This window comes from Benincasa hispida, unplaced genomic scaffold, assembly GCF_009727055.1.
Source record: "Benincasa hispida cultivar B227 unplaced genomic scaffold, ASM972705v1 Contig189, whole genome shotgun sequence".
Taxonomy (NCBI): Eukaryota; Viridiplantae; Streptophyta; class Magnoliopsida; order Cucurbitales; family Cucurbitaceae; genus Benincasa; species Benincasa hispida.
The window spans coordinates 881,994-897,923 of NW_024064458.1; the positions used below are offsets into that span (position 1 = coordinate 881,994).

At 37.4% G+C, this 15,930-nt stretch overlaps 1 protein-coding gene across 1 annotated transcript; it reads left to right on the plus strand.

The window, feature by feature from the left end:
• Positions 1–236: 236 nt before the first annotated feature.
• On the plus strand, positions 237–1,378 carry LOC120069051 (L-ornithine N5-acetyltransferase NATA1-like). The gene has a single exon (XM_039020732.1). The coding sequence runs from the start codon at positions 448–450 to the stop codon at positions 1,117–1,119; it is 672 nt and encodes a 223-aa protein (XP_038876660.1). The 5' UTR covers positions 237–447; the 3' UTR covers positions 1,120–1,378.
• Positions 1,379–15,930: the final 14,552 nt, after the last annotated feature.

Consider the following 15,930-nt stretch of genomic DNA (forward strand, 5'->3'; position numbering starts at 1 on the left):
TCATTCTCACTTCTTCCTCTCTATAATTCACGCTCCAACTTATATTTTTTATTCGAGAAGATGAAGACGTCGACATAAACAAAAGAAAGCACCGGAAAGGAGGGGAACCGAAAGAAAAGAGGGTGAAAAGGAAATCTCGCTGGAAAAAAGGAAAAAAAAGTGACATAAACATAAATTGTAGAAAAAACGGAAAATATATATATATATATATATAAAACTCTGCAAAAGAGAAAGAAGAAGGGAGAAAGATTAAAATGGTAAATTCATAGGATAATGACATAAATTGAAGGCAAAAAAATGGAACAAATTGAAAAGTAAGACCAAATTTGGAAATGACTATCGGTACCATATTCCCGTATAATAACCTACATTCTTAGTAGACATAACAAAATTCCCCTCGTCTGTTTTCCCATCATCCATCCATAATCAGTTTTCCTTTCACCAAAAATGCCCGCCGTCTCTCCGCTGCCTATCTCTGAAGCAGATTCCGGCCACCGTCTCTTCTCTCGCATCCGCCTCGCCACCCCTTCCGATGTCCCTAACATTCACAAGCTAATCCACCAAATGGCCGTCTACGAACACCTCACCCATCTCTTCTCCGCCACCGAATCGGATCTCTCCGCCAATCTCTTCTCTTCGCTGCCGTTCCTCTCCGTCACAGTCTTCATTGTCGAAGCCTCTCCCTATCCCTTCCCTCAAAACTCTCCTCACAATCGTAACCCTAATTATAGCCCTGTCGTTGGTGTGGCAGACTTGGAGGTCCCGGTGGCCGATCCGGAGAGGGAAAATTTCAAATCGGAAGGTGAGGAGGATGTTGTGGTGGCCGGATATGCTCTGTTTTTCCCTAATTTTCCGTCGTTCTTGGGAAAACAGGGATTGTATGTGGAACATTTATTCATAAGAGAGTGTTACCGGAGGAAGGGATTGGGGAAAATGTTGGTGTCGGCGGTGGCAGAGCAGGCGATAAAAATGGATTGCTGTGGAGTTAATTGGGTGGTGCTTGATTGGAATGTGAATGCAATTCGATTTTACGAGGAAATTGGGGCTCAGATCGTTCCTGGATGGACAAGCTGCCGCCTCACCGGCGAGGCCCTTCGGGCTAGCGCCAACGCTACCTGAAAATAAAGAATTTCATTCAAAGCTTAAAATTGGGAATTAGTTTGAAATAAAAATTCAGTTGATGGTTTATAATTAGAATTTAATACTTACAGACTAGAGGCTATGAGAAAAGAATTTTTACATTTTTATTTTATATTTCTATTTTATCTTTGGTTGCATCTATTCGGAGGGTTATACTTAAAGTGGTGTATTCTTCCATGTGTAAGTGTGATTTAAACTATTAAACATCACAATAAGGTGATAGAGACGGTTTGAACAAGGAATTATGTTCTTTTTCTATTACAATTATTCAAGTTGGAGTGATACATCTTTTTTTGTCTAGGTGTGATGTAGACAAAATATATGGAAAAATCGTGATCTAACGATGAAGATATATTTGAAAAATCATGATCTAAAGATGAAGATATATTTGAATAATCATAGTCACATTACAATTATTGAAATTGAAGATGTATAACTCATGTATGAGTACTATATAGACCATAGATATGAAACTTCAATATCTAGTGGTGGAAATATGTTTGAACCAATAATCACCTATGTTACTTTTTAAATATTCATAAATTTCTAGTTTGTCTTTTCTCTTCAAAGAGTTCTACTATTCATGTAAAATAATGTAAAAAATATATATTTATATATATAGTAATTATAATCTTTTAAAACATCTTTATGTACTAAAATGAACTACGCATTTTACATGTGATTAGTCTCTTTCTAAATAGTAGAGATTATGAGAGGTTTATTGATTATCAAATTATAGCGACTATTTATGAGATATTGTCCGGTCATAAAGAGTAAATTGTGACTTTCAAAACCATAGAGATTAATGCTAACTTCTTCCTACCTATAGTTCAATATAGGGTTTTTCTTACCCTCAAAAACTAAAGTAAAGTATTATTGTTCCGTAAATTTAAAGTAAATATTATCTGGTAAACTTTTTTTTCAGTCAACTATTTGGTAAATTTTGAATGAAAATATGAAGAATCATAGAGTGATAAACTGTAACTTAAAAAAATTAAAAAGTAAATTTATAATAATTTTTTTAAACAAAATAACTGATCATAACATTGATGAAAAGTCGAAACAACTGCAAATTTATGAAGGTTTTTTTAAATAACAATGTAACTTTCTAAGACACCTGACAGGGTTGCTACTCATGCATGCATAAACTTGTACATAAACTTTTACATTTAAAATAAGAAAGTTGGACAGTTTTATTTAATAAAGAATTCAAACAAAATTTCAATTCAAAATTTCATAATATTTTGATCGGGTACCCCTAAAACATAGATTTTCAAATAAGAGAAACTAATTGAAAAATCTCAAACATCTAAGTTTTGTGAAGTACTAAAGCATGGGAAGAAAATAGGAAAACATGAAAATGACTCAAGAACTCATATGAGGAAGCATTTGTCTGGTCCCATTGGTACTGTCACAGATTCCTTTTGTTAGTCTCCCATGTATTCTTACCCTTACCTGAAAAATATGTAAATATAAGGAATGAGAATAAAATACTCAGTAAGTGACCCCATTATCGGGATCAGGCTAAGCAATCACATGCAGTAAATGCTTGGGGTCGGTGGGACATGCATATTGTCACTGTTTCTAGATGACTATCTAAGGGGATAATCTATCTCACCCTAACTCGCATGTCTAGTGACCTGATGGCACACTATAAAAAGACATGAAAGTGAACCTGTCGATTCACGGAATCGTAGCATGCAAATGAACCTCGTCAGTTCACGCATGTCTAATAGCCTGTCGGTCCGTTGTATCAAAATATTTGTCAAGGTGAGATGGTAGATTACCTCTACTGGTCTAACATGCATCACATGCATAAATCTCATAAGTGGTCTTATAGCACAAATCATAACATAACATGTAGATTCAACATGCTCATATTTCTCGTAACTTTCATGCATAAAAAAGAGTAACACATTCAAAATCATGCTACTAAAATACATTAAATAACTTAATAATTCTTATAATGATCCGACTTTCTAGGACTTATACTAGGTCGTTACTACATGTATGCATAAATCTCAAAACAACTCTCTCATCAATTGTAACTAAAATCAAAATAATTTTATTAAATAAATAGCTTTTGTAAAATCTAAGTAGCTGAAAATCTTCGGTCGGGGTCACCCTGAAATAAAAATAAATTTCATGAAGCTTTGTTAATAACAATTTCAAAAAATAGAACTCTAAATTCAAACATCAAGCTTGGAATTTAAAACATCAAAACATGAAAACATGGGCTAAAGCATCTCTCTGGTCCTAATAGCATGATCATTGATCCCTTCTGTCATTCGTCAGTGTGTCCTTATCCTACCTGAAAAATATAACATAATAAAGAATAAGTATAAAATACTCTGTAAGCAACCCCACTACCGTGGTCTGGCTAAACATTTATATCCAATAAATGCAACATTCTAGTAGGACATGCAAAAACTTCTACTTATCATGGATAGCCATCTAGTGAATAATTTAACCCAGCCTACCGTCGGAATTTGTACACATAAACTTCTAGAGAAAATCCCGAAGGAGATCACTAAACTTTGGTGAAGTCTCGAAGGAGATCACTAACCTCTGGTGAATCCCAAATGAGACACTAACCTCTAGTGAATCCTGTAGGAAACAGAAACCTCTAGTAAAATTTCGAAGGAGATCACAAATATCTGATGAATCCCGAAAGAAACACAAACCTCCTGTGAAATCTCGAACGATATCACAAACCTCTAATGGGTACATGACTATGGGTAGGGACAACTATCACTAACATAAATGTCATGAATCATAAAATAGAGTCCCACACATGAAACCTAACATAAAGCTCATACATCCTCATACATGTCAAATAAGATCTAATTCATGCTCATACATGTAAGACCCTAACATTAAATTTAAAGTGGGAAGTTAAATAGAGAAGAAAAATCCTAAGAAAGGATATTGGAGCAAAGGGGGGAAAACATCAAAATTATCCAAAAAGGTGACCAAAAGTCCAAACGCCTATGAAGGGCTTAAAACATGTTAGATGCAAGAAGGCATGGAGGATGAAAGCAAGAAGACTTGAAAAATGGCTAAGGGTTCCATACTACCAAAGCAAGGGCATACATGAGCCATGGGGACACGGGCAGGAGGTATGCATCAAGTGAGCATGCTAGGCGTGTAGGCCATGCGTAGAAAGCAAGCGCACAGGCCATGCACCAAGCACGCAGCCATGCGTCGAGGACAAGCGCACAGGCCAGCGTCAAGCGCACATCCCATGTGTCAATGGTGTATGTCGAGCGCCCTGCCTATGTGTTGAACGGGCAAGGGGCAAGCCATCTTATGCGTCAAAGCACTGCTGAGTCTACCGAGTAAGCTATGCGTCGATGCGCTATGCCTAGCGCACGCCATGTGACGAGGCATGCCCATGTGCAAGCGCCCATGCGGCAAGACATGCCCATGCGGCAAGCGCGCAAGCGCCTAGGCAGCACACCCTGAGTTGATGGTCAGCACTGTGCATCCATGCTTAGTAGGCCGAGCAAGCACACCTAGCAAGCCATGCGTCGAGGTGAGCGGCCACCCTATGCGTTGGTGATGGCCAACTCATGTGTTGGTTAAGTGGGACTTTGATGAAGGAAAGGTGAGTTGTTATGCGTTAAGGATAAAGGGTAAGGCTAATTGATGGAAAACTTCAAGGGAGGATGCCAATGGTGTATGAGCATAAGTTCTTAAACAATTTAAGTAGAGAAATATGTGAAATATTTAAGTAATTTAGGTGCAAAAGGAGGATCACTCAAAATTCTAGTAGGAGGTGGACAAAGGAGATTTCATGCAATTGAAGTCTTATCACCTCAAGTAGAAGGTGGTGAAGGAGATTTCATGCAAAAAAAAGGAGATTTTGGCTGGCAAGCTGAAATGAGAACAACTCAAGGCTAGGCTGGGTAGGTTGAGTGTTGGCAGCTCCAAAGTGAGACAAATGGGAGTTGAGTTTGTCACCATGGGGTGAGTTTGAAATGGCTTATAAATAGAGGGGTTGGGCAAGAGGAATTTATTCATACCATCACCTAAATTGTGTGTTAAAAGCATATTTAGAGAGTTACGTTCGAATTATTAGGCTTCCAAGTTGATGGAGATCAAAAGAAACAAAGGTTGCGTTGGTGAGGCATTGAGTCAGCCGACGCATATCCAGCCTACACCTTGCGCGCACGCAGCGCTGTATCTGTCTGTCCGCGCGCGCCTCGCTCGACGTATCCCGTGCGCCAGCCCAGCGCAGCTGCCTCCCCCGTACGACGCATCATGCCTAGCACAACACACGCCCAAATGCGCCAATCCCCTGTGCGGCCACAACACGCCCACCGTGCCTACTACCCAACGCCCAGCTGCCTACCACGGTCCATAGACTGCATGCCTTCCCTTAATTTTTAGGTTTCCACATCATTCCACTAATTGGAATTAAATGATCTTATCATGAAAATTGGCTGCTTAAATGGTGGTTAAGCTGATCACCTTCCTTTGGCCATCAATAGAAGGCTCATACTCCATGCCATCGCTTGCTACTCCTTCGTCGCATGCCCTTTCAAATAGTGCATCGCCTAGCCTTAGCCAACGCATAGCTTAATCCCATCACATCACCAACTAGGCTCATGCCTTGGCCACTGCACGTTCTTACTGTCGCGCATTACCACCAGGCAATGCTCACACATAAGCCTTGGCGCATACGCCATTCTCATTGCACTACCCCCTAGTGCTAACCAACCTTAATGTGTAACCTCCGAGCAACACATGCACCTTGTGCCTTGTGCTTTGTGCCAATGCCACCAACGCTAGCCCAAGCACACACAAAATATTCCAATGCATAGGGCCTTCATGTCGCACCCGTCTACCACTCATTGCATACTGTAGTGCAACTTCTTTCCTTGCATAGGTTCGTGGCCAACACATAATCTCACAGCCGCACACTGGTCAGTGCGCATGCGCAACCTCAACACCTAGGCCGCCTTGCACATGTCGTGCGCTCAACGCCTCAATAGCCTAACGCCTACACGCCCTTACCTTGCCACACACCATAAGCTCCATGCGCCCATGTTTCAAAATCTTCATCGTAAGGCTACACTTGGCTTCAACACTTAGCCAAATTTTCTACTTGCTAAACCCAAACACCTTACTAACGCAAATCTCATTTCTTAAACTCAAGATTCCTCCCTTCTTCTTTAATATCTCCATGCCTTTCCCTACAAACACAACATTAGTTCATACTTAACTTACTTAACACATTAGTGAACATACTTAGGAAAGGAAAATAGGGTTCGAGGTTTACAAAATGGGAGTCCTAACTCCTTGAAAACTCCCACCCACAAGCACATAACAGATCCTCCATTTTTTGTTCAAACGCTCCGTTTGACCATCAGTATGTGGATGAAAGGCTATACTGAATTCTGATTGGGTATCTAACACCTTCTAAAAGACTCTTTAAAAAATGGATGTGAAATGTGGGTCACCTTTATCATAAATGAAACTAGTACCTCAAGAGGTGTGACAACCTCTTTCATAAGTAACTATGAAACTTAAAATGCTGAAAATAAACAATACTTTAACATGTTTACTCAGAGAGCCATGAAAACTTCCATGAGCTTAAGAAAATATTATTCACTAAAAACTATTGGGATTGGTGTACTAATTCTCCCGGAGTCTCATAGTTTGTAATATGTACACATTGTTATGAATAAAATAAGAGTTATTTTATTTGGCATTTACTCATATCCAATAAACAAAGCTCCATGGTTATTGTATGTAAACTTAAGCATGTATATGAGATATACGAGTGGATCATGCCTTAAGTGATAACCTAAAAATGTCTGTAGTATAAGGATTAAAGAGAGATACCTGATCCTGGTGACATTATGGATATGGCCCACTTTGTAGATGTTTGCAAATATTGTAAACTACTAAAGATGGTAGATCCTGACCATTCATGTGGAGCCATGCAAGTAGGGGTGTCCTATACAAAGAGTTTGTATAAGACCAAACTACGAGTGACTAGTCTTTATATATAATGCTGTTGATACTGGAGACTTACATCTCACCTAAACGACCATAGGTGACATGACCTCAATCCTGAGTGTTTTGGGAACTCCTGCTTTTGAGGGTGGTTCTTTGATTAGTATGGGTGAGAGTGACCAAAGTGCCAACTCAATGTGCCTACCTTTTTGGGGATTTATTTGATTTAGGAGCTGGGAACTCAGTTACACAAGATGGAATTCACTTCTTACCTGAAGCAGGGGTATGTAGATAGATTGCTCCATTAGAGGCTGATTTCGGGTCTTAAACATAGTGGCCACAACTTCTCTTTGGAAGAGAGGACTCAGTCATAGTAAGATTATGACTTATGTTTATTAGAGGGATCAGTGGTACTTAAGGAGTTAGATGTAACTACAGACATAACGGTTATTGGTCCAGCTGTACTTACGAGCGATCTATGAAGGGTTATCGCACTGTTGATTGGATGATATGGACACATAATATATTTGTAGTAAGGAAAGTTCAGCTGTCGATCTTTAGTGGAGTGCCTGGTAGTTAACGAATGGTGGATCTCGTGACTAAAGAGTTTAGTCAGTTATTCACGTACCGTTGGAGCTTCGAGCTACAAGTCCATAAGGTCCCCTTGGTAACTCAATGGATTCAAGTTGAAAATCAGTTCTTGGTGTTGATTTCAAATGTTCAGATTGACAAGAGGAAATTCGATTATATATGATATGATCGGTATGACGTATGAGATACATCAAGTGGAGGATTAATGTAAATGAGATTTACATTAAGTACCATGAAATAGAAAAAGAACTACAGTTTATATGTTTCATGAGATGAAATATTAAAACTATAGGTTATAAATATAATATGGTAAGTTGCTTATCATATATATTTATAATAATAATAATTATTGGATAATTATATCTTTTTCTCTAATAACCAATTGAGTGGGAGGTTATTGGTGGTTTGCATGGTAACCGTGAGATAAAAGGAAAAATGTTTTCCTAAATTTAGTAGTGGTTGAGAGAGTATCTATTCTCAGCAGGTTCTCACGGAATCGTTGTCAAGTGAATGGGATTCACTAGATGATGGCTGAAGAGAGACTAAATGATCATAGAGTGATGCTACACGATAGTTCACTCAGCAGGCCGATAGCTAAACGATCGTGGAGCTTTTTCTAAACGACCGCGGAACATTTGTTAAACGATTGGGCATTCATCTATATGATAGACCTTTGTCATCTCCCATTTGCTTAATCCTTTAGACGATTTTTATTCCCTCGGTCCCTTCCTCAAACCAAGTCCACACAGAGCCCACACTTCTAGATTCTGATACTGAGAATACTAAGGTAGCCATTGTGGTGGTGTCGTACTCAACTCGATGTAGTCGAGGTTTTGGAGGTCGTTCGTTGAGTTCGCGGTGTTCGTGCTATGTTGCACTCTGAGTGTTCGAGCGTTTGTATGTTGCAGTATTGGAGATCGAACGAGCATTTGGGATCTAGGAATTTGAAGATGAGTCTTCAAAGGTATGGTGTTCTATCCCTTGATCTTTATGTAAAGCATGTCGTAATTTCATATTGTGCATAACCAGTTAGTTTTCGATTCTTGATTTAATTGTTAATGTTCAAATACGAATGGAATTTGGAACGATCATTTCGCTGCTCATAGAAATCCTCAAGTCTGATTTCCTCCGAATTGTCCTGTAGTCTGGATTATCTGCAGCATCACCGGCTTTATTTCGAATCAACTTCCGTCGAGGGCAAGCCTCATCATTCTTGGAGAGAAATCATAGAGATTTGGCGATGCATATTCCCTAATGGGCCTATTGCGATCATTAGCCAAAAGGATTGGATTCGCCATGATGTTGTTTTTGTTTGGTGCTCCGTTTTTCAGGCTGCTCCTTCATCTCTTCTTTATCTGATTGTTGTTGTTGTTGGCGGTCTCTCAGTCTCCATATAAATGTCTTCTCAATCTCTGGGTCGTAATTCGCCAGAGATTGAGAATCTGCAAAGAAATTTGAAAGATTACCATTAGCACACTATTTTGCCGAAGTCCTCGACAACGACACCAAAAACTTGATGTTTGGTTTTATGAAGTGGAATTATGGACGATATGCAATGGTGAAATTGTGTTGAGCACTCGAGTTTCCTCAGCGGAATCCAAGTATAAACTCCACTGAGTTTCCTGGTAAGTTCAGGGTCAAACTCAGGGACTTGTGAAAATAGATTGCGATGATAATCTTATGAAAACTTTGCAATAACCAAATAAACAAATAGCTGTTGAGGTTATTGTTTACAGTAATTAAAATATAAACAAATGCGGTGGAGTTTGAAAAGAGTTAAATAAATGGGAAATGCGATGAGTATGCGGTGAACGAGTTGAGAAGGGTTCCGGCTAACACTTCCTAGGATGCGTTCATGCTTTGCGATCATGTAACATGCATACAATAGTAAACCATCTCTCCATGCAAATGCTACGGCATCTAATGCTAGAACGCATGCGATATATGCGATAAGTCTATAAGACCTATACATAAGCCTCTATTCTTATTTATGCGATGACAGAATGACACACACACAAATAAGGCGACCATATAATATCATTCCTATTTCTAGGATGCATGCGATGCAAGTTGACAAACAGAGCTTATCTTTAAGTCCCTATCTCATGATTATGCAGTTCTAATCTTGCTCTCTCGAGTCTAGATTCTAACCTAACTCTCCCGAGTCCTAGGTTCTTTCTTCAGACTCTCTCTCGAGTAGCTCTAAAGGGATATTTGGCACAATATAACACAAGATAATCGCAAGCAATGAACTTCCTAGGTTATGTTAGCTTAGTTCTTCTCAACCCATTCGACTGGTTTAGCTACTCATGCGTGCTAAGAGAGTGAACAGATGTAGAAATAGGACTTCCATTGTATAAATATAAAGATGAAGTACAAAATATCAATGCAAATATAAAATAAAGATCCTGGAAGCAATCTCTTGCTATACAGGCTTTTACACTGTTTTTCTACTCGTGTTCAAAAGATAATCTCGCTCTCGCGAGAGTTAGCCTACTCTCTGTTTCTACACCTCAAGGTTATCTCTCGAGTTTCCCTGAGCGATCTTCGGTGTCATCACTCTTCTCTTGCTTCGCCTTAAAACGAAAGGAAAACTATGAACAAAGACGTGCGCTCCGAACGTATGAAATTTCGAACTGGTGGAACGGTGAACAACAATTGAACTCCTTTTCTGAAGGATGCCTCTGGTATTTATAGCACATCCAGGGTGAATGGCGGCTTCTCTCTCATGATTGCACAGATGGGACGGGTTTAATTCCCTAACTGATGCGCCGAATATTTGTCACTGAAATGCTGAATGTACTTATTATCGTTAGCGGCTATCAACTTAATTAAGATTTGACTGTCATCAGCTTTCTGTCCCATCGCGATTAATTAGCCTTTCATCCAGATGCGCCCACCATGTTGCGCCGACCAGGTTGCAGAATTATTTCTTGAGCAGATGTTTGCGAACACAATCACTGCAAAGCCTTGCAGTAATGCTGCGCTTGGCCAATGATTTCCTATGATCGCAATTCTTGCCTTGCGTCACCGCATATTCTGCATAAAAATACAAAAATCAACTATTCCTATGCGATGAACTCATGCAACCGCAATATTATGAAATTGATGCTTAATGGACGCAATTTAACATGTTTTATCAATGCAAGCCAACATTGTTTAAGAACTTAGCACTATGATAGCGTGCATTTCTGCCCGTTATCAGTTCGCATTGTGAGATCATTCTGTACTCCCTCGTGGCACCCTAGGATAGCCCCCCTTCGGTTGCATTTTGTGCAGTTGGTCGATATCAAGGTGAACTCCAGAAATGGATAGGGTCACTTTAGTTTTTGCCCCAATTTGATTTTTTCCCTTCGGATTGGTTGCTTGGGGCGAAACTCTAGGGCCTAAAATGGCGGGTCACACTTACGGGAAATTGTTAAGTAAGTTAATGATTTCTTGATCAAAGCAATGATGGGTAGTCGTTATAGGAGCAAGAGTTGTTCTGGTTTTAATTGCTGGTTGAGAATGTCTCAATTCAGAGGGGGAATAAATTAACCACCCTTGGGTGGCTTTCGTCCTAAACCTTTGAAATGTCATTGCGAAACTAGATGTCACACGGGGTTCATGTTAGTTTTGTTAAACCTTATTGGATGTTGTTTGTTTTTCAACTGGTATTTGCATAAAACCTAATGTAGGTCAATGTGTTTTTGCTTTCAGCAACATGTTTGATTTTCCATTTAATGTCTTTAGTTTGACTGTTTACATACAATGGAAAGAATCTTGTAAAACATATTTCGTGATAAATGACCTTGAGTTTGTCATGGTTGAGGAGTGTCCTCAAGTCCCGACCCTTGATGCATCGCGAAGTGTTGTAATGCATATGAGGTGTGCATGAAGTCTAATTCATTTGCCCGATTTCGCATATTGGCTAGCATACCTGATATTTTGGCCAAAAGGGCTGAGAACATGGTCATTGCACATGAGATCATGGACTCGTTGCAAGATTTATTTGAACGTCAGTTCTTACTTTTCGAGCAAAGGGATGGATGACAAAACCAGTAGTGTCATTTCCCAAGTTAAACTCCAGGAAGAGAAAGCAAGTGTTGCTGATTCTGTTAAAGTTCATAGAAGTGAAGTGTTCTCTGAAATGCAACTTGGAACTTATTTTATTGGGTTTTATGTCCTAAAACTCGTGATTTGTAAACAATAAAACTTATTCTGAAAATTCAATAAGTTGTTATTGAATAGATGTTTTGCATATTAGAAATCCAATAAACCTGATCCACTTTTATGTTTCCGCATAAAGTTCAAGTACTCGTGTAATAGTCAAGGGGCTTTTAGGTTTATTGGATTTCTAATAAGCAAAACATCTATTCCATAACAACTTATTAAATTTTCAGAATAAGTTCTATTGTTTACAAACCACGAGTTTTAGGACATAAAACCTAACAAAATAAGCTCCAAGTTGCATTTCAGAGAACACTTCACTTCTATGAACTTTAACAGAGTCAGTAACGAGTCCATGATCTCATGGGCCTAAAATGGCGAGTCCCAGTAGTTAACAAATGAGAGTTAATTCGGTGTAAAGAGTATAACTGATTGATCTCGAATCATTGGAGCCCATGATCTGTAGGTCCACTAGGTCCTCTTACTAGCTCACAAACGGATTAGCCTTAGAGTGGCGTGATAAGTTGATTTCAAACATTCAAAATAGAATTAAAGGAATTAGTAATTATATGTGATATAATTACACAGTTAATTTTGGAATTAAATGGCATTGGAGAATCAATTAATATTTAAATATGATATAAATATTAAATTCATGAATAAGAATTCATGATGATGGAATTGGTGTTATTTGTTATTTGATATTAAATTAATTAAAATTAATTAGATTTTTTAATTAATAATTATTAATTTTATTAAAAAAATTAATTTTAAATTAATTTTGTAAAATTAATAAAGAATTTCAATTTTAATTATGAATTAAAAAATGAAATCAAGTTTTTACTTTTAAAATTAAATTTCAAATTTAAAAAGAAAATGAGAAATAGGAAAATCCCACTAATCCCAAATGTGGGATTTTCCCACTAAGGAAGCAAGTTTCATATTCATATTTGCATTTTCAAATCCATCTCAAATTGCAAGTAGGTGTTGGATCTCATGGAGCAAATGAGTTTACATGATGATCATTCAATATAAACTTGAAATCTGAGTGGAAATGAGGCATGCAATCAGTTGTAATTTGCTGAGAAAGAGTACTTGAAGAACTGTTCTTCATATTGTCAAAACGAGAAACCTTGTCTCCTTATTCTCTTAATCCAAGCTTATTTTGAGTCCCACAACTCAATCCAAGACACCAAGAGGATAGTAGGGAAGGTCTTGTGGTGGTTCACGAACAGAAATAAAGGAGATTACAGCTGAAGATCGTGAATCAAAGGTACTTCAAAGGTTAGTGTTGAAACTCTGTTTGTAGTTTATGAGCATGCTTAGTTTGAAGCCAAATTTAATGAATTGGAATGCTTAATGATCCAGTTTTGCTTCCGCTTCTTGCTTCTCGAATCTAATACCTGTTAGCTTAACTAAATTCTTTTCATCTCAACATTGTGTGGGTAACTAAGTACCTTGAGGTACTTCCTAAGTTAGCTTCTTTGTTCAAAAGCCACATTTTTCTAAGTCCTAAGTCCCATTCAAACTAGCTTCCCTTCTACATCACAACAACTAAACTAGGTACCTTTAAGAAGAGTTTTCTCACATGAAGCATACTTACTTTCCCTTATGAATATCTTTTGCTCTTCGAGTACTACCCCCAAAACTACAGTACCTCATTCAGTTCATCAACCTTAAACTCCACAATACTAATCTTATCATATTAAACACTTTAGAGGTTTCAATAACTAAAAATTCCTCGAGATGCCTTATTCCCTTATGTAGTCCTCTTTTTTTTCTTTACAAGCACATTACCTGAAGAACCATAACACATATCTTATTCAAACCACCAATCCTCCGTACTCTAAATGTGATCATGTCGTAATAATCCTTTCAAAATCCTTCTTGAGACATTTGATTTAATATCTAGCAACCTTTACCAAAACTATAATCTCTTCCTCTTCCCCTTCCTATATCTAAAACAACTTTAATCTTGTCCCTAAGTATATGTCTTAGGCAAAGATTCCTTGTACTACCTCCAATCTCATTACCCATTACAAAACATAACATTGGTCCTTAACAAATTCTTGTCTAGACCATTTTATTCCTTGGCTTAAACATATACGTACTTTTATTTCTAAACGATCATAACTATACATAGTTCCATCACCCTTTAAGATCTTTAAACTGAAGTATATACATGTTCCTTTCTAACGATTCTTCCATGAGGTACACTAGTACTAAGTGACCGCATAATCCTTTTTCCCTTTGTAGCGTCACACCTGAATAATAAGCTTATAATAACTTCTATCGAGTCACTGACCCAATATTAGATCATAACTTGTGCATTTAAGCTAAACAAATAATTTAATGCACAACTATCATAAAACTTTTAATTGATAAGACTACCTGGCAATGACGAAGGATCTGTTACTGGGCTATAGAGACATTTTGGACTTACATTGTAAGTCAGTCTATAAAACCCAAAACATAGGCTCTGATACAAAATGTAACGATCCGACTTTCTAGGATTTATACTACATCGTTACTATATGCATGCATAAATCTCAAAACGACTCTCTCATAAATTTTAACTAAAATAAAAAAAAATTAAATAAAAAGCTTTTGTAAAATCTAAATAACTGAAAATATTCGATCGGGGTCCCCTGAAATAAAAATAAATTTCATGAAGCTTTATAAATAAAAATTTCAAATAATAGAACTCTAAGTTCAAACATCAAAATTGGAATTTAAAACATCAAAACATCAAAACATGAGTGGAAGCATCTCCATGGTCCTAATGGCATGATCACGGATTCCTTTTGTCATCCATTGGTGTGTCCCTATCCTACTTGAAAAACATAACATAATAAAGAATAAGTATAAAATACTCAGAAAGTAACACCGTTATCGGGGTCAAGCTAAGCATGTATGTCCAATAAATGCAACATTCTAGTGGGACATGCAAAAACCTCTATTTATCATGGATGGCTATCAAGTGAATAATTTAACCCGGCCTACCATTGATGAGATTTAATCACAAACCTCTGGTAAAATTTCGAAGGAGATCACTAACCCTAGTAAAGTCCCGAAGGAGATCACTAACCTCTAGTGAATCCCGAAGGAGACACTAACCTCTAGTGAATCCCGAAGAAGATACTAACTTCTAGCGAACCCGTGGGAAACACAAACCTCTAGTGAAATCTCGAAAGAGATCACTAACCTCTGGTAAAATCCCGAAGGAGATCACTAACCTTTGGTTAATCCAAAAGAAAATACAAACCTCCAGTGAAATCCGAAGGAGATCACAAACATCTAGTAGATACATGACTATGGGTAGGGACAATTATCACTAACATAAATGTCATGCATCATAAAACAAAGTTTCATACATGAATCATAACTTAAAGCTCATACATCTTCATACATGTCAAATAAGATCTAGTTCATGCTCGTACATTCTTGTAAAATATCTTATAAAACAAGATCATGCTCATACTTATCACATATTTCAAACAGGATAGTCATATCTTCATATTTCCTTTCTAATCAAGCATCATGATTAATACAATCTTAGAAGCATCAAAATTATCCTCAATTTTATTGTCCGGCATGAAGACGGTTCCAGTAGTACGATTACTTACCTTGAACTTGAGCTAGATAAAACTTTGCAATCAATCTACATCCATTATCTAATTCTCTAGGAATGCTTGTTGGGAAAAAAGTTGTCTTTATCAAATAACTAAATATCTTTAGAAACTTCTAAGAGGCATTTCTTCACCACGAAAAGGAGAGCGAGAAAGATAAGAAAAATGTGAAAGTAACCAGAATTTTTCTCTCTAATTGACCACCTTTTGGAATGAAGTGCATAATTGTATTTATAGAGGAAAAATAATCCTAATACGAAAATATTTGGGATTTCATAACTTGAAGTAATAGATTAATAAAAGTAGTAGATAGATTAAATTTTCTTTTTGAATATGACACTTTATCTAATTAGGAAATCTATTTTAAAAAATCAATAATTAAAGTAGTAGATAGATTAGATTTCTTTTTTGAACAAGACATTTTTAATTAATTTCGGAATCCATATTCTAAATGAAT